Source organism: Lampetra fluviatilis, chromosome 3, assembly GCF_964198595.1.
Source record: "Lampetra fluviatilis chromosome 3, kcLamFluv1.1, whole genome shotgun sequence".
Lineage (NCBI taxonomy): Eukaryota > Metazoa > Chordata > Hyperoartia > Petromyzontiformes > Petromyzontidae > Lampetra > Lampetra fluviatilis.
Window position 1 is genome coordinate 26648559 of NC_136277.1, and position 19824 is coordinate 26668382.

Here is a 19824-nt window from a genome sequence, read left to right on the forward strand (position 1 = left end):
TTTTCCTTAATTAAATATTGATATGTATACATTGGCCAGTATGTGTGTATGTTGAACTTCTTTCGCACCGTACTTCCCAGCCGTGCTAATCGGAGGTGCGGTGACGGATGTACGATCACACAACCCCGCACGCCATGGGGCGGCCTTCTTCCAGCAGTGGATTGATTAAAGACACTACATTTGCATAATCCAACAAGCAATACTATTTTAACAATCAACCAATATCAATCTTGATTTGAAGCTTTCGTGACTGCAGGAATCCACACTCTTTGGTTTTTTCGGTAAATTCACGTAGGTAGAAAATAAAATAAATCACGACGTTTCGGGCTCAACACAAGCGTCCGTCACCTGATGGTCACCTGATGACGGTACGCTTGTGTTGCGCCTGAAACGTCGTGATTTATTTTATTTTATACCTACGTGACTTTACCGAAAGAACCAAAGAGTATGACTGTGTGTGTCGTGTGTGTTGCAAGGATCAGTTGGAGGGCCTCCTGTCGAACGTGCTGGACAGGAAGAGGTACGAGCAGCAGGTGACCGTATTCATCGTGGGCTTTCAGGAGACCTGTGATCAACAAGAGCAGGTCCTGACCGAGCTGCAGGAGGTGAATCCCCCTTTGTGATACGCGAGGACGGGAAAGTACTGTAGCAACAGCAGGAAAATGACTGAGTGAGAGTTGATTTTTACTAAAACTGACCAAAATGGTCGGAGTAATGATTGACTTAGGCTCTGCTGCGTTCCATTGCGATATATAATCATACGGTATGAAATTATACGATACTGCAAATATGCAGCATCGAAGGAGGGGAAGTGGGAGGAGTGGCGGGGGGGGGCTGAAGGCAAATGAGCCCCCACCCCAGCCCCTCTTTCTTATCAGTTAAGCGATGGGCATTGTAGCCTTTCCTTAAACATAGGGGATGAGAACTAGGGGGCCGTCCATAAATGACGTCACGCACCTGGGGGGGGGTGGGGTCAGACATTCGTGACGATGTGTGACGAGGGGGGGAGGGTTTGAGAAATGTGACGTCACATCAAAATGCGCAACTTTAAATACATATAGACAACACGTTCTACTTAATTAAATATACTTTATAATAAATGTTTTCTCCTACAACATAGAGTGAAGCGCCACATTAAATACGCACTACAATGACATTAGTTTAAAGCGATTTGAAGCATGTATTATTTAGGAGGCGGCAGAGCTTTGTGACGTCCTATTTGAGGGGGGGGGTCTGACTTTTTGTGACGCCGTGTGACGAAGGGGGGGGGGGGTAAAAAATCGTTCAAAATCGTATGACGTCATTTATGGACGGCCCCAAGAGCAAAATGTATGATCGACAAAAACAGGTCATCACATCGTTACTCGTTATGTCCGGTGTTTAAAATGTGAAGGTCACGCTGCAGGGCTGCTGTGCAGTATGGTCAGTGTTTGATTTTCGCTTTTCAAATGGTTTATGAATTGTTGCGTCATTCTGCGGCCGTGTGTTTTACTCTGCACTGAAACACAGTTCTTCAGTAAGAATTCACGTTTTCCTTCGGAGTATGAAGAGACCGTTGACAGAGATGTTCTCGACTTTGACGACTCCACTGAAAAGGTATGGGATTTCAGTCCCTGCAGAGAATGTAATTGCACCTGCATTTTTGTAATCATTCTACACGCTTATAAATATAAAAAAATGGAAAATAATTGTACACACGATTTTCTTGTTTGAAATGTACTTGATAATTTGTCTGCTTATTAACAATACATTGTGCGAACTGTAATGAATTTTAATAATTTTTTATTGTACTGTATATGTGAAGAGCTTTTCACAACTGTCATTTTTTTACCCATCAAGTAACATTTGTCATCAATGTGATCTTACATCAGGTTCAGGAAGCACTGCTCTCTGCTGAGAATGCGACCCAGAGGATGCTTGAGCTTAGTAAGGAGATGATGTCCTATCTGAGCATCCTTGATTCAAAAGGAACAAAAAAGTAAACCTACTTTTACAAATATATTTCACATCCATTCATTAATTTAGTAAAACGCCTATTAACTGCTGTCCTATTACCCGCTCTTCCGATTATCCATCCCCGCAGGTTGATTCACGGATCTCCCTATTATCCGCACATTTATTTAATTGTATTAAATACACTTTTAAAAATCGGTGATAAAACACAAAACCCAGAAATTGTAGCAAGTGAATTATATTACTAGTTCGTACCTGGGAATTTGACCCAACCAGATGTTATCCAGAAGTCATCTCCCACGAGTATATTATTCATCCTATTATCTGCGCCGCTCGAGCATAGATGAGAAGAATCACCTGGAAGGGGTGGCACATTCATGAATGGTATTCCCTGTGGATTGAAGCAGACTTGAATTGGCCAGGAAGGAAGTGATCCGTTGGCATTATCTATGATCTGAATTCACCCATGCTACGCTGTGTGGATTAGCATAACATGCACGATACAACAGGAGGGAATAGGATCTCCCCATAGTGTACCCTAATATCAGCAGAATTGGGATGTTTCACTCTAATCGATCCTATATAGAAATGGTGTCTGAGTGTGTCTGAATTTTAAGCAACTTTTGCTGTTGGTGGAAACTTTTCAGCATTTACTGATGTAGACAATGACAAACATTCATGAGGTCGTAGTTGATGGATGTAATAGCTTTCTGCATGACCCAGATGTGTGCATTTTTCCTGTACAGGCAAAGAAGGATGCCTCCTTGCAAGTCCTTCTTAAGCATCAAGCTATTACCACTTGTATGTGTGATGGGAATGTGTGCTGCAGTAATGTTTGGTATTTGACCCAACAATAATTAACTTATATACGTAGATGTTTTATGTAGCGGAATAGACTGCTGCTTGCAATTACTTCATAGACTCTAAAGCATGGCTTGATCTTCTTGGTTCTTTCGGTAAAGTCACGTAGAAGGGAAGTAATAAAATAATAAAAATTAAACATAAAAAAATAATTATCACGACGTTTCGGCCACAACGCAAGCGACACTGTCGCCTCGACATACCTGGTCTTCACCTGAGGACGGCTGCTTGTGTTGTTATTATGTTTTATTTTTTATTATTTTATTACTTCCCTTCTACGTGACTTTACCGAAAGAACCAAGAAGATGAATCCCTGCAGTCACAAAAGCTTTAAATCGAAATCTAACCGCCACCACGGGGTGGGATTCCATAAAACTTTAAGAGCCTTCAACAAGCTCCGTGATAAGAAGGCTCAGCTAATCGAGTCCCTCACCTTTCTGAAGAGATGCCGCGACTCTAAGACCTGGTCTTCACCTGAGGACGGCTGCTTGCGTTGTGGCCGAAACGTCGTGAGAATTATTTTATTATGTTTTATTTTTATTCTTTTATTACTTCCCTTCTACGTGACTTTACCGAAAGAACCAAGAAGATGAATCCCTGCAGTCACGAAAGAAGCTTTAAATCGAAATCATGGCATGATCCTTTTTAGTAAGCTTCCGGTGAGCTCATTTGCAACTCTGGTCGTTGAAATAATGTCGTGAGACGTGTGTGTGCTGTGTGTGGTGTCGAGCTTTCTTCGTAGTATATTCGGTTCAGAGAAATTTGACGTTGCTTGGGCGATAGTGCATCCCAGGAAACATGCGACGTTGGTAATGTGATTTGAGCCATTAGGCCCAACGATGGCCAAACGCTCCATGTTTACTGGGATTTGGTGGTGTGCTTTGTTTATTTAGTTGGAACACGGGCGATGGCACTTTCTTAACCTATATAGTGTGACCGTTAAAGTTGGAAAATGCATGGCATTGCTCGGTTAATGGCAGTGGATAATGAATTGTAACGTTCGACAATGCTCAAACTATTATCTTCTGTAAAATGTGTGTTCTTTTAAGGAGTTTCAAATGCAATTAGTTGTGTACGGTCATATTAACCAGACATGTAACAATTCACTGCTCTGGCAATTAATTTACATGTTTGATTCTGGGTGACAATTTTACTTAAGCATCCATGCTTTTTGGATCGTTGTAATGGTCTAGTTTGTATTGTTTATTGTTTTTAATACAATTTTGTTTGCTTAAACATTATAATATAGTCTCGACAAAGTTTAAAATATGATCTGCCTACACTACATATAATCGATTCTTGCACAATTCGATGCATGTAGAATTTAACGCGTTGTTGCATGCCTCATATTAACTGAATGTTTTACAGCGCATATAAAATGGCAAAAAAGCGTGACTCATATCTTTCCTTTGAGAGATTGCACGTTGTGGATTGTACAAGGCCGTACCGAAGTGCACGTTTATTGTCCACGATGCCACCAGAGGGCGCAAGAGGATAGAAAAATCCTTGAATCAGGCCAAGGATGATGTTAACCAGCTGACTGAAAAGCTTCTGGCAGCTTACAAGGGTGCGTTGTTTCTTGGTACTTTTTTTAAAAGTGAAATTAAATGGAGCCAAATACAATCAATGTTAAGGCAACTGGAATGCATTGAGTTATTTATTTTTATATGAGCCACCCCATTAACGTTTACAATGTGTTTTTCAAAAGGCATGGAGCAGAACGATGAGAACTTGAAGGCACTTTTGAAACAGAATGAAATCAAAACGCTGGAGAGCCAACATTTCAGAACCCATGCTGCTGCCACAAAGGTAATGATTAAACACAGCACTGTACTGTGCCGTACTGTCGTGTTTTTAATACCGAACGGAATAAGTTGCACTTAAATAATTCTGCTGTTTTTAAAATCGAGGAGCATGAAATCTATTTCAAATATTGTCAAGAATAAAACATATATTTGATACCAAGTTGCTTATGGTGTCAATACAAAAAATGCGTTTTTTTTAAAACCTTTTGTGAATTGCAATAATCGCAGTACCAAGAACAGGAATCGTAAATATTACCAGAAGTTAAGACTGTGAATAATTTCCACGACAAAACTGATTTTGGAACAGTGACATTAACATTGTGCAAAACCGGATTAAAATCGACAGGGCAGCCCAGTTCAGATGCCAAATGTTGGAAGCAGATGCTTCTGTTCGCGACTCGTCTTACGATGTTTCGGGGACTTTGTTTTGTTTGTTTCTTGTGCCGATCGTGAAGAGAATGCTGGAGACGTGTCAGCAGGACTGGGAGTTGCAGAGAACTCTTCTGCAGCGGCAGGTGGCCACAGCCGCGGCACGGGCCCAGGAGACCGAGGAGGCCCATCGCCAGGCTATAGCCCAAGTGGAGAGCCTCACGCGGTTGGCAGAGGAGCAGGCCAAGCAGTTGGAGGTAATGCAAAGAGCAACACGCAAAGGTGTGCTCACAAACAGCAGGAAGATATGGCTCCCATCGTGCCTTGCATATGGGCGTCTTGTGACCACCACATTGCATGCGTGATGCTACCAAGCCATAGATTTTACATCATGGGACCTCCTTTGCCAGTACCAAAATATGAGAATAGGTTTTCCCCTTTTTTCTGGCCTTTTGGCATCCTCTGGTCTAACACCGTTTGAGACGAGGCTCAAAAGACAGCTGTCTCTGGTGTGGACCAATCAGTTTCAAAGACAATGCATATATTATCAGAGTAAGTTTTTTGTTTGCATTCTGACCACAAGTATTGTGGTTTATGCAGACATGATTCCTTGTAAAAAGTGTCAGGTAGGTGTTTTAATATCTTAACACCTATTTGTTGCCCGAAAAAAGGGGAAAACCTATTCTCATCCATGGATTTGAGTTAGGTGGTGGTAAATGCGTTTGAAGTCTTGAGTTAATGAGCATTTCGACGACGTAACCGGGGTTACTCGGAGGTCACCGTTCTGCACTGGGCACCGCTGAGATGCTGGGTTCGAATGCAGGTTTATTTTACCGCCAGTAATTAAACTGAGTTCTCGAGCATAGTGAGTTAGTTGTCTCAGCCCGGTCACCAGTAACCTCATAAAACAAAACATGGCTAAATTCTAGCTCAGAAAATGTCAACATAGGGATTACTCTCACGTGACATTCCATACTCCCTTATGGCAGAGTAGGTGGGAAAGTGCTGTCTCATTACTGAGTGGACCAGATGTCACTTGAAGAGACCACAGAGGTAGCTCCTGTGATATCCGCTTCCATATCACAGCTAGCTCCTGGAGTATCCGCTTCCGCACTGCTGTGCAAGAGATCGGAATGAATGCATCGCCTCGTGCCATGATGCCGATGGCACAAATTTGGGGAGAAACGACAGCATTTTTATTTTGAATTTTTATTTAGAAATTTTATTTTAAATTTAGATATGTTCCGTTGAGAAGTGTGGAACTCTTTACCGCAATTCACAGATCGACATAGGGTCGTCTTTTCCAGAAGCAGCTTTAAGGAAAACAGAGGAAATGTAATTTGAACCATGGTGCTTTGTTACACAAAATGTAGAAAACGTATATTTTGCCGAAACTCACATTCGCCCATTTAGCGTAAATACTGCATAAAGCACGGTAATAAAATACTACTGGTGCAAAAAAAATAATCTGATACTATTGACTTAATATAGTGCACCCATTGTCGGGATATGAAGCGATTCACTTTTAGAACTTGCAGAAAATTATTTCAGATGAGTCATTAGGGACAATGCATTCATCTGTGAGATGATGTTTAAGAGTTTTGTTTGTGGAAATTGGCAAGCAGAAGAGCATCATTAAACGGTAATGACATATTCTCTTGTGTAAACTGTAATCAGGCCAGCCTACTATTAAATGTTATTACGCATCAGACATTTGTGATTCAAGGTGGCCATGAACACCGATATTCGTGCTATCTTGTACATTCCGTGCACGATCTCCGAATCTCACGAGTAATGTTGGAATTGAATTACCGCGTTGACAGACTATACATGCTTCCTCCTCTATTGTTCACAAATGTGTGTCCATCTTATTTATTAAACGTTGTCAAATTTAAAACGAGGCGTCATTTCAAGTACTATCCACCAGGTGGCGAGCTCTTACCTGAACGCGGACCATTTCAGAGATACAACACGGCTACATGTATTTCATACATTTCACACTTGTAGACTCTTACCAAATCAATATTTCCCCCTAATGTTCTAAAATAACTGCAAGTTTGTGATCTAATTGTCAATAGACAGTGAATGGATTGCAAGCTACTACACACAGACGTGTTTTGTAATAGTCCACAGTATTTAAAACAAAAACGTTTATTGTAACATATACAAAATCCTTCAGTGCATTCGTCCTACGTCAGTTGATAATATGTTGCATTTGTAAGCATTTAACAAAATAAGCAATAATAACAGTATAGTATTTTTCACTCGGTTTAAACACTTTCTGGGCACCCTGTCATGCTGCATAAGCTGTTATCAAGGTGAATTCTGTTCTCAGCCACCAGTAAGATCAATAAGTCAGAAGTATGATGTTAACATTTTTGCAAGAGCCACACTCCTCTTTGAAGGTTGGACCATGCCAACAGGTAATTCAAACCTCCGATTGTGTTTTGTTCAAACTGCTCGCACAAAGTACGGGCAGCAGAGGTTTTTGCATTTTCTGACAGTTGTTTCTGTCTCAGCAGGCAGTCGGGGCATTTCCGCACACAGGTCAAGTGTTAACTGCAAAATGGCATCCTGAAGGTAAAATACGTGCTCTGTTGAAATGGGGGATTGACAACTACAGCTGCACTGTTGAGGTGTAACTCCTCAAGTATGCACGAGGATTTAGAAATTACAGGAGAGGTGTTAACGACCTCACCTGGTATAAATGAGGTTGTGGACTCGATGGCGACCCTGACGCCTGCATATTTGGAATGTGCATGAGCTCCCAGTGGTCACGTGGATTTTTCTCCGGACTCTCCGGTTGTTCTCTATTCATTTAGAAACACGCGTTTAAAGTATTCGGCTGTGATACATTTCCACACGACAAGCCACTTCGTTGAGCTTATCATTTTAAATAGTTTTAGTTTTAATTATTTAAATGCATCACGCATGTCCTGCGTCGTATATTTTTCGCGGTTGTGCTGCACAGCTGTCCGATGTGTTATCGGGGTTGTTTCGCACGTTGTTCAACAGGATGTCCGACGTTTCGCTCCCCATCCTGAGAGCACCTCCTGCTGACCAACATGATGTTAGAACCCAGAGCCACATCGGAGAGCTTAATGCACACATTTTCCACTTGGATATAGAGGGAAAATGTCCAGTAGGTGTAGCACAATGTAATAATAGTACTGTTATAACATTTGAGTAATGGACAGGTACTTTGGCCATCCACTGCCGGATGAAGGCCAAATTATGCTCTATCGGTCATGTCGGTTGTTTGACCATACTTTTCCACACTGATTATTGTGGGGTGGTGATGGGTGGGCAAACAGGACCAGTTCAGATATCACTCTCCACGGATGTTGGCTACAAACGGGAATCAAATTCAGCCTGCTCGGTTCGTAGTGGAGTGCGCTAACTACCGCGCCACCACTCCACCCCCCCTTCCCCACTGTTTGGTAATAGGGATGAAAAGTGATGAATAGCCATGCAGTTCAAGTGCAATTTACTTCTACATTTTTAGTACGGCATAGTCGCACTCTTTAGGGAAGTTAGGGGAGGATATTTTGGCAGTGCTAATCAACTGTAAAAAAAAATGCAGGTAATTAATTTTACTGATTCCACATGCTCACCTGTACCGTATTGGTTATGGTTAGTAACTCGAGACCTTTTTTGTAAATTGTCAAATGCTTCTTGTAATGGATCATCTTGCTTGCACTACTGTACGCTTAATGTTGAAAAATACAAACGTGATCGCGTGTCTTCGTGTAAACTTCACGACATTCCTCAGTGGGTTTTTTATCCCCATAGTATCGCATCTTTGTTGTTCGTTTTTCTGCATGTGAAAATGTGTTGTCCTTCCGTCTCTCTAAAGTCATGTGCATGCATCTGGTGTACTTTGAGAAGTACTTTGTGGCAGGCCTGTCTGAGCAACGAGAGGCGAAACTAACCCCTCGTCCTTGCGTCATCAGCCCCGTACTCAAGAGGTCCAATTACTTGCAATTATTGCAGCTTTAAGGAAGGAGCAGTTTAAAATATTTGTGCGAATTAGCTGATGAAAATTATTGCCACATACCCCAGGATTGAGGGGATGCGAACCGCCTGTGGATTTTAAAGGAGGGATTGAGGAGTGCATGAACAGTGTCCCCCTGCTCGCTGGAGTGGAGGGTGTTTGTCTAACTAAATGCAATTACGACCCCTCAGACCGTACAGTCGCAAAATAAAATGGATTAGTCACGCTGGCAGTTGTTTACGTTCCATTATTGCCGAGGCTGTTTGTGCAGAGCCTCTAACTGAGGTTGTACAGGACCATGGGGCCCTAACGAGCTGCGAATGAGTGCAGCGTGCCTCGTTTGAAAGTCGCACTTTGTCAAAAGGAGCAGAAGCACACACATTAAAAAAAACCCTTGCATACATTTCGTGTGTGGGGGAAAGGGGGGGGGGAGTTTTTACTTCAGTTGTCTGGTTTAAAAAAACGAAGGCTTGTGGGAAGAACAAATAAAGATCTTGTTTCTTGTTTCCAGTGCAGTGAAATTGTTGGTGACATTTGAAAGTACTGTATTCAAAAAAATTACCCATTATATGGATCGCATATAGTGTGGAATTTTGAGCAATCTTTTGACTTGGCCGTAATGCGTCTAAACGTTGACTTCTGAACTTCAAATCCCACGTGAATTGGTGACTTCAATCCTTCTCTCTTTCGACCATTACAGTTCGTCCCGCAGACTGTTGCCTTTCTCTGCAAGCGGCAAGCGAATATACTCCGTTGCAGTTTTGTGTGCAGCCGTGAATTTAAAAAATAGCAAACAATACTTAAATGTGCTGGGTTAAACCAATAACAAAGGAACAGTTGTACGACTGCAAAGACCCATCTCTGCTGGCTCTGTTTTGTGATCGGCGGTGCTGGTGCTGGTTGCGTTTAATAAAAAAACGCACAGGGGCACGAAGGAGAATGCCGTTGAAGGTACAAGGACTCACCAAGGAGTCTTATTTCATACGTGTCCTTGCCCCTGGCAGAACCACAAGTCTATGAAAGCCGAGATGATGCCGGGAAAGAGTCCCCTCTGGCTTTACGAGCGGAGTGCGAGCAGCCCATTCCACTGCCATCGGTACGTGCAACAATTTGCCTGACCCCCAGTTTCTACGGGGCCCCCTTAGTGCCAGCAATTTTTTTTTCTGTTGTTGCGTTAAACGCAATGCCGTGGAAGAACAAAAAAAACACGATGATAATGCGTCCATTGTAAAGGGCACATAACCGGGCACATAATTCACAGGGCCTGCTTGTCTGTTCTCTTGGCGCCTTCTCCTGCGAAGCAGTAATGAGAGGGAAGTTTGGGAACATGTGGCATTAGTTAGGTCAGTGCCGGCATACTGCACCCACTGGGGGATCTTGCTGGCCAGACGAGAGGCATGCATGCATCAGCTGTTGCAATTGCTTACATTCAGACAGTTTGTTGGGTTGACCTGGATGGTATCGCAACGTGAAGCTATATAGCTTGTGCATTGTGTACGTTCGAAGTGGAATTAGTGAATAGCGTCAAGTAGAGGGGGTATGGCAGGCATTGATTTGGAGAAAATTTGGGAGGTTTACAAAATTGCATCATTCTGTTGAAATCTTGTACTTGTATCTTACTGTATTCTTAACTGTGGAGAGATGAAATAGAAAAATAAGTGTGTGTTTATATACGGTCAATATACGTAAATTGTTCAATTAAACAGCAACATGTCTCATCGTACCTTCAATCGGAAATACTGTTGATTGCAATTTAATTTTATTTCATTACTTTACGTACTTTCTATTCTTTTTCTACACACACACAAAGAAAACGTTAGCAGTACCGCTGTTGACCACACGGTGGTGCAGTGCACGTGGATTTCATATCATGTGCACGACAGTACCACACTGAGCCACGCTGCCACAAAGCTACTCAGAATCGAGGCCGTAATGATCATATATATTGGGGGGGGGGGGGGGACAAATATGCTCAAAATGTCCCCCCCCAATATATTGCTATTAAATAGATTTCTGTTTATATGATTGTGGTTATGGTTGTACTTTATTAATCCTTAATCTCTGCCATTACATACAATGAAACAATAAAAGGTAAAAAAGAAAAAAACAGAGCAATGCAATACAATATACTATTAGACATTATTGTAAAAAATTAAAAAGTCCATCCTATGTGTTAGTGATTTTTTAAATATTTTAGGCAGGAAATTAGTTTTTAAATTTATATTTTTTTCTGGGGGGGGGGGGACCCCCAAACCCCCTGGAAGATTTGGTCCCCCCCAATGTTGACTCCATGGCTACGGCCTTGCTCAGAATGTCCCCCCTTTATCTACCACCATGTATGTAACATGCGTTATAGGCTGCGGGGCCGACAGTTTGGACAGCGGAGCAACATTGCTTCGTACATCTGCAGAATAACCCACTGCTCCCCTACCCACCTGTAGCCTGCACTGACTAGTATAAGTTTCAAACAGGACACAAACAAAAGCCCAGAGACATTGTGCATATATCCAACAACAACAAAATCCTTCTGCAATTCCTGGAACCTTGCATTTCAACCTGCTCCACAGTTGTCCATCACTGCATCATTGCGGCTATGAAGTCGGTCACGTTATCTCGATGGTGATCTGAAATAATAGGACCAAACTGCCCTTCTTCAGGAACTGCTGGTCGGGTTATTTACCCCCTCCCACCACTATGCACGAGAGCCATGTACCTTGTTTCCAACGTGTATTTTCCAGTCCGTGCTATTATCCTGCAATGATTTACGGGGGGTCCCCCCCCCCCACACACACACACATAATTTACAGATTTGACTAACTGGCGTGGTTGCAGTACGGTCAAATAATCCACCATGACCCCGAAACAGCGTGGGGGGTTAGACCTTCGCACAGAGATGCATTGCCAAAACGGGGTGTACGTGTGCACGACACTTGTGTTAGTTTCACACACGTACAGTGTTGTATTGTGTGCGCTATCTGGTGCCACCAGTCCGCCATGAACAGTGCTCGATTTTTGTTCCGCAGTACAATCAGGAGAGCGTACGCATTGTGCACCGGTCCGTGTAATATTTGCGTTGAAGTTGGCTGAATTGTTAACCAAAAACGCGCTTGTGGAGGCCGGGGAAGGGACGTTTGTGCGTCGATTTACTTCACGAGGCCAACGGAACTTTTGAGGGCTTTTAAGACAGCCGGTAACCGGCGGAGCGGGGGGGGGCATTTTCCACCCACTTCTGTGGAAGTTGTTAAGATATTAAATCGTGCATTGTGTCAAGCAAGCCAGAACTCTGCTGATGAGACGCTTTGTAGGCTGCGAAAGAAGTACGTACATGTCGAAACCGGTCCAGCGTTGCTTGTCCTCAACGCTTGCTGACGTTCACTCCCATAATGCCATGACTGGTCACTGCAAAGGATACTTTAATTTTTGTTCGTGAAGAGTCGGATAGATGAATAAAACCTATTGTCTGCGTATCTATTCTATAATTAAATCGGGTTCTCAAGTGTAGCCTCCAGTTGATGGGCTCTGCTCGGTTTCCAATGACCATACACACACACTAAAAAAAAATCACGTAAAAATGGGTTTTTCACTTTATTTGGATAAGTTCCAACTCCGGTATTGGTTTGACTGCCATGTGGTGAATATGTTTCCATTACAAGGGGTGTGGGGAAGCGTGCTTAACGATTGTGTTCTGTGGTATCTGCTTCCTCGGTCTATTCTGTAACGCGAGGGGTATGCATTGCCATGCGAATGGATACTTTGTATCATGACATGGTGCTGAAAGAATAATTGGAATAAACTTGGGGGGATGGAAGGGGGTGGGGAAGACAAAATAATGACGTATTTAGAGATTAATATTTTACATTTGTAGGTAGTTTAACGTGGTTGTGTTGAATTGCAGTACATTTTCATCACAAACAATAATATGGACGTAAAATATTTAAATTCTGGACACCCATTTATCAAACTATGTCTAAGACAGTACTGTGCTATAATGTTTTTTGTAAATTCGGCTATTCGTGTGATTCAATTAAGAAAATATGAACAATGCAATTAAAGAATGCAATCAATGGATTAGGTGAGCTTTCCACTAAAGTTAAATATCTGGCATATAGCATACATGTGTTATGAGGTACATCCTTAATATCTGCTCTAATGCTATTCTGGTCTGGGGCGACAGAAGAAAACAGTAGAGCATTGTTGTTTTGATCATTAAAAATACCAGAGAAAATCACAAATTGTAAAGAAATCCCACGGGTCATCATTTTCAACAACGTATTTCCAGAAATTGCTGCCAACATAAACTGAAATTCCACCCCCCCCCCAAAAAAAATCTAAATCAAATCCTTTTTCCTATTTAACCGTGTTGTGCTAAAAGCCTGAAGAGAAAACGCCGGACAGAAAGTCATCTGAGAAGAGCAGCCCTCGCGGCGACTCTCGGCTTCCCGCAGAATCGCCGAAGAGTCCTCTTTGCGACATATCACCGTCGCTGGGAAGCCCGGCGAGCACCACCAGCGTGACTCCGCGTCGTGGGGGCACCCACGGCCGACCGGGAGAGGCGGCGGTGTCCCCGAGGTGCGGCAGCGAGCCATCGGGCAGCCCAACAAGCCACGGGGCCGTGGGTGCAAGGAGTGAAGAGGGCAGCCAATCGGAACGGAGCAACCCCAGTCCAGTTGCGGAGGAGCGTCTGCCAGAGGAGGCAACTCGGTTGGCGGACGACCCGAAGGATTGGGTACTCACGAGTAGTGCCCTTTCGGTTTGTTCCCCATTGAGGGAATTTAATTGAACATTCTGAATCCCAGTTACTGTACTTTTCCGAGAGCGCCACGGTGCTTGGCTTAGCCGACGCGTCAACTGCAGATGTTCATTACCGCTACAGTGCTGTGATTAAATTGCACAGCGGCTGGGACGGCTTGCGAGAAGCAACGAAAGCAATTGTAAAATGTGCCAATTAGTGTACCAAGCACTCCCGCTAGAGCTCAATTACACACTTTCCCAAAGGTCACAAGACCGTGCACTTTAGCGTTGGGGAACGGCCATTAATAGTTGTCAGTGAACATCAGGTCCTTTCAGTCGGATATTTTCTCGCATGTATTGATGACATTCCTGTTACACTTAAATACCACGTACATGATGATGGGAGTTACATTTTTTTTTACATTTGACGAGTTTAACCAATTTATGGAAAATTGGCATTTTAACGAAGGAAGGAATAAGTGGCGCACGTGCGATGCTTAATATTATTTTCTCTCTTTTTTTAAAAAGGCCGTGGCACGCGTTCATGAATTAGAAAATGAAATTACGGGTCTGATGGAGAGCAAACAAAGAGAAGTTAAGGCTTTAAAAGAAGAACTCCGATGCTCAAACGCAAGCTGGGAAAAGGCACGTTTTGAATGCTTTCTAAATTGCGATATTTTTTTATGAAAAATAAAAATGTTCTGTTTTTATAGCACATTAATCGAGCACTACAACTCTCACTGGCCATGTGGTTGTGATTTCAAGTGTAAATGCAGTTTTTAAAATACCTGAAATTACAAAATTTTTGTTTTAGCAGACGCAAATACATGCCTACAATATAAAAATAGAAGACCGTTTCACTTGCAGTAATTTTATGAAGTCAAAAAGAAATGCCGTGTATGATTAGACACACTGCCAACAATTGAATGACCTGTTTTTGGCTTCTGCCCATTAAGATGTACCGCTGTGCCTTGGTAAAGTGGTGGTGGCTTGTGTTGGAAGCCTTAATTGTGCTGATGCGAGGTGTCTGCTTGCCAGGAGAGGCACAGTCTCAAGGAAAAAGTGAACCAGATGGTGCAGCTTCAAAAGTTTGCTCAGAAGGATTTTCAACGGTCGGCAGAAAACAGCCAGGTACAAGCAGCAGCAGCAGCATCGCGCGCAGCCACGTATCAGCCATCTTTTATTTGTTTCACATTCTGCGTAAACAGGAGTCGAACTTGTTCCCTTCCATCACATGTCTGATCATGGAAACACGGTGATGACAAGGCAGTGCTTTCCAACTGAACGAGGAACGTACTGCATTGGCCAAATGTACTCAAAGCGCTCGAGCAAATTGGTGCCAGTTTGCATTTGGTGCCAGGGGCGGTGGTGCAGTGGTCAACTCACCACGCTATGAAACCGGTGAACTGAGTTTGATTCATTGCCATGGTTAACATCGGTGGCGAGTGATATCTGAACCGGTCCTGAGCCCTCCGGCACCCTTCACCATCCCGCACTGACCAAACGTCGCAAAGTCCGGCTGAACAACCCCCCATTAACAACAGAGCATGAGTAGGCCTTAATGCAGTGGGGGATCGACAAATGCGGCGAGTATGCAATACTTTGACAGGTGCGCCAATAACACCGATTTAAGTTATGCATGTATAAATGTGGAACGATGACATGTACGCTTTCGGAATTTGCCTGAAGCAGATAGCTGCAGAGTGTGGTAATGAAATACTTTGAGACTCTGTCTCTCTCGGCGGGGGCTTTGAGACTTCTGTTGGCACTGGCCCCTACAGCTAAGCCTTTTAATCGTTTCCAAACATTGGTGTTCATTTCTGAATATTTTTTTCATCAATGCTGTCATGTATGAAGAAAAATCAATCATGCAGACTTTGGAGCCAAACTATATGAATGCCTTTCCTTGCCTTGGCGTGAGCTTGGCCAAAAGTGAGATTTCAGCTGAACAATTTTCTGGTTGATCAATAAGGTGTTTTATGAGAAGCCAAAGTTTGTTAAAAACGCACACTGTACCCAAACGTTCCCCTCGCACAAATAAACACCCTCTTTGCCCCCCTTTTTTTTGCTGTGAAATTTGTTTCAGATCTTTACACCGCGTTTGTACTATGCGAGGTATTTCCTTTGTTGCCCAGATGCTGAACTCTGCCATTTTTATATGCCCTTGGTCCCCTAACCACGTGTCACGGCCAACTGAAGTGCTGCTTATTGATAATAAATAAAAAAATGTAAAGAAAAAAAGTGTCAGCCCCTGCAATTGCTTGGGGCGCCACAGTGGCGAGATGTTAACTACCTCACCTGGTATATAGGAGGTTGTGGGTTCGATCCCGACACCTGTTTATTCAGAGTTTACATGTTTTCCTCGTGGTCACGTGGATTTTCCTCTGGGTCCTCCGGTTTTTTCCTCCACATTTAAAAAGATGCGTTTAGAGTATTTGGCTGCTATACATTTCCACACGATAAGCCACTTCGTTGAGCTATCATTTGTGGCCAGGTCGCTTCTGGAAAAGACATATATGGCTGATTGGGCCTTACCTGGTAAAATAAAAAAAAGTTTGACTTTAATTCCCTTGTTCATGCCACTGCTGGCAGGAGGGCCCCCCGCCTGAGTGAACGTTAGAGGGTATTTGGGCCACCCTTCCACGTCGACCAGATATGTTGGAAGAGGTGGGCGTATCCACGCATTACCCCACTGCAACTAACCATGGTGTATCCACGTACACTTCTGGATGGGCGGACGTGGAGGATTTAAGAAACTCGTCCTATCATTTCATATAAATCTGATGATCTTTGGATTACAAGTCCAGCATGCTACCCAATTTCACCACGACAGCTCCATTTGCTCATTGATACCTCCACTCGAATGTGCAGTCCTGCAACGTATATTTGTGGCTGCATTAGGCCAGCATATGAAGAGTAAAGGCTGTTTAAATATGTTCAGCTTGAGGGGCCACATTTTTTTCATTTAAGTTTATAATAACTGCTGTTAGGAAACATGTTTAAAAATGGTTTCATATAAAATATTGAAGTAATGTAGTTACGTTTGCTTTTTAAGTGGAATGTGCATGGTTTGAATTTATACGGATATCACGTCGGAGTATTTTTTTTGTGATTTAAATTTAATATATGGTGAATGAGTACAATTTTAATTTTTGTCATTATGTTTCATTACCATTTTGGCAATGGCTAAATTGTCGACCGAAGCACATGCGTCTCTACTATATTCTGGACAGGCCCAGGCTGCTCAAACTAAAATCGCCGTCGCAGTATTTGCCAACATTCTTTGAGTGTTGAATATTGCACTGTTTCTTGGGTCTGCTAATTTTCTTGCACCAAAAATCTATTGAGTTGTCCTTTGGCAGTGAGGCCATCTAAATATTTTTGGCAATGGGATCCATGCCGTGGCCAGCTTTGCAGTTGGGGACCAATGTAAAAGTTTATTTGTAAAAATATATAAAATAGTATGCTTTTATATACCATAAGCCACCAATCAGTTTCAGAGGAGGAATTGAAGACATGATGGTTAATGTTTTCTTACTTTAATTTTAAAAAGGTCATAAACAGGACTTTACCTTTATTCATCAGGTGGCATTTTATGCATCGACAGAAGATATACGGAAAAGAGAATTCTGAGCCATTAAAAGTCAAAACTGAATTTTTCTTATCTGGCAAATGAGAATACAGTTTTGCTGGTTTACACATTTCACTCAGCTAATATGGCTATCATGATACCCTGTACAGTGCAATATAGGATACCTTAACAGGTGCTCACCCATGCCTAGTTTTCACGGACAGTCAACTCTAAGTCAACTTTAGTGCACTCGAGTTGTGCAGAACACGAGTCAAAGGACAAATTACGTTGGTCAAAAAAAAAAGTTCCCGGTGACTCAAGTCTCCATGCCAGTTGGGCAGGTTTTTCCCAGGAAAAAACTTATGAGTTAAAGCTCTAAAATATTTCAATACTGCCAAATGTAATTTTTTTACGTTAATGTATATGTAAAATGAAATGTTCCTTTTGCTCGTTCACATTTTTGATTGTGCTCATGACATATTTTGCTTAAATTTACCCTCGGCCTGAATTCTAATGCAAGGAATTCGGACTAGCCCGTGATGTGAAATGGGCCCCCAGTCTAAAATGGCGACCAACTGGAATTGACACAAACACACGGAGATGCTGTGGGGGTGCTTGCGTTGCTTGGCTCGCGAGGCAGACAACGCGAACACGTACTGCCGCTTTCTGGCTCGTGAGCATGCACAACGCGGGCACGTGCTCATACAACGTGAGCACGTGCAACGCGAGAACATATAATGTGAGCACGTGCTCGCATTATATGTGCTCGCGAGCCAGACGATGCGAGAACGTAATCGCGTTGTCTGGCTTGCAAGCACGCACAATGCGAGCACGTGCTTAAGTTATCTGGCTCGCGGATATGCAGAATAACAGCGATTTCTTCAAAAGTTTATCTGGGCTACTCACGGCGAACGTTGCGTAAGTTCTGGACAGTTGATCTTTTACTTCAATTTACCCCTCCCTCTTTAGACAGCAGTGTGTTCCTGGAATGCATGGACACACATGAAGAGTGATGCCCTCATGAGAGAAAATAGCTCCTCTGCAGGAACTAAATACGAGCAATCATCTTCTACCCTGACTGGTGAAACAACTGCACCCTTTGCCCAAGACTGTCCTTCCTGTAAGTGGATACGTGTTACACTTGGTTAAAAAAACAATATCCTAAGCTTACATTGGTCTTCAGTGTTCATTTTTCAGTAACACACACACGATGATTATTTCATTTTTCACAAACTGTGCTCAGCAGGCATGCATGGAAAGACTGAGGCACTCGTGCCTGCTGTGGAGCCTGTGTATCAAGAGTTCCTCAAAGTCTACAGCTGTACCATGAACCTCAAGGACAATGTGGTGGAGTTGCTCGTCAACAGGGGTCAGTGAACGTCACCTAAGCCAACATGCAAATGTACAGATTTTACAAATTTTGTTCCTGTGCTATGAAGAAGGGCCATTGATCAAGACGTCACTGAGTGTATATCCTCTTTTGTTTTATCTTTGAGGGGAGTGTTATTGACGAATGTCTATTCTGGTCCAGAAAAAGGTAATTTCTCTTATTTCAGTTTGACGATGATCATTAAGGCCTAGATACATGATGTGATTAATGGGAGTGCTGATTGTATTGGTCTGGGTTGCACCACATTGATCACATGCAATTGTTCGAGCTGAAACACCTCTATTTAAGACCAAAACAGGAGGATTTTGCCACAACTCTGGCTGTCCACCTGATCATGCTCGTTGTAATTACTGGGCGAAACGTTGTACTCGAATTGTAAAGCTTGTGGGTTTACTCTGCAACATGCAGGTGTGCTGAACTAAAAAGAAATGGCGTGTTTTGTTTACGTTGGCAAGCCCTTCTTAATTGGCTGTGTTGGGTGGTGGCAAGTTTAACGACACATCTATATTAACGCGATCTAATGTATTGTGTGAAATGCTATCGAGTGCAATGCTGCAGTCAATAATTTTGGAAAACAAGAAGCAAACACACACATCCACATACATACACATGTATATACACAAACAACCACATATATATATACATTCACGTAGATACACACACACAAAAACAAAGATCGCCTTTTTTGGCCTATGAAAGACTTTTGGGGGCGCAAGTGCTGATAATAAACGTACAACTTTGCGTGTTAAAATTGCCATCTGCTTGTCCAGAAATGGCTTCGGCAGCATCTGGTCTTCAAGTGGTGCAGCACTTGGCAGTTGGAGCTGCTGAAGATCTGTTTGTTCAGGCTCAGTCCATGAGCAGTTCCATCCAGACCATTCTCAACGAAACCACCGGCGGTAATTACCCCCTCATCACTAACATGTTGGTACAGAACAAATGTTGAGTAGAAGACCACTGCAAGAGGTTTGTTTCATAGCCGCGTGTGTTGCCCTCCGACGTGTCACCGGGGGTTTTGCCTCCGCGGTGTTTGGTTGATAATAAAAAAAATTTGCCTTTCCATGCTTAGCACCCTGAGAACGATTGTTTAAGGGCGCTTCATAAATTGTAATTATTATTTGGCACAACGTCTAATGTATTTGCTACACGT

The 19824-nt window shown here is 42.8% G+C and overlaps 1 protein-coding gene and 2 long non-coding RNA genes across 4 annotated transcripts; all 3 read left to right on the forward strand.

The window, feature by feature from the left end:
- The first annotated feature begins 523 nt into the window (after window positions 1-523).
- LOC144949593 (uncharacterized) lies at window positions 524-4331 on the forward strand. 2 transcript variants are annotated; one of them, XR_013640289.1, is made up of 4 exons: window positions 524-605; window positions 1510-1596; window positions 1872-1978; window positions 4296-4331. It is a non-coding gene; the product is annotated as an uncharacterized LOC144949593 (long non-coding RNA). The 2 variants fall into 2 exon arrangements; XR_013640290.1 differs by lacking the exon at window positions 524-605 and adding an exon at window positions 1265-1329.
- Window positions 4332-4524: 193 nt separating this feature from the next.
- Window positions 4525-14400, forward strand: LOC144950153 (uncharacterized). The gene is made up of 6 exons (XM_078880217.1): window positions 4525-4623; window positions 5075-5245; window positions 7511-7568; window positions 9987-10078; window positions 13355-13708; window positions 14242-14400. The coding sequence occupies exons 1-6, from the start codon at window positions 4525-4527 to the stop codon at window positions 14398-14400; spliced, it is 933 nt and encodes a 310-aa protein (XP_078736343.1).
- A 308-nt stretch (window positions 14401-14708) lies between these two features.
- LOC144949600 (uncharacterized) lies at window positions 14709-18772 on the forward strand. Its single transcript, XR_013640291.1, has 3 exons — window positions 14709-14844; window positions 18254-18404; window positions 18528-18772. It is a non-coding gene; the product is annotated as an uncharacterized LOC144949600 (long non-coding RNA).
- Window positions 18773-19824: the final 1052 nt, after the last annotated feature.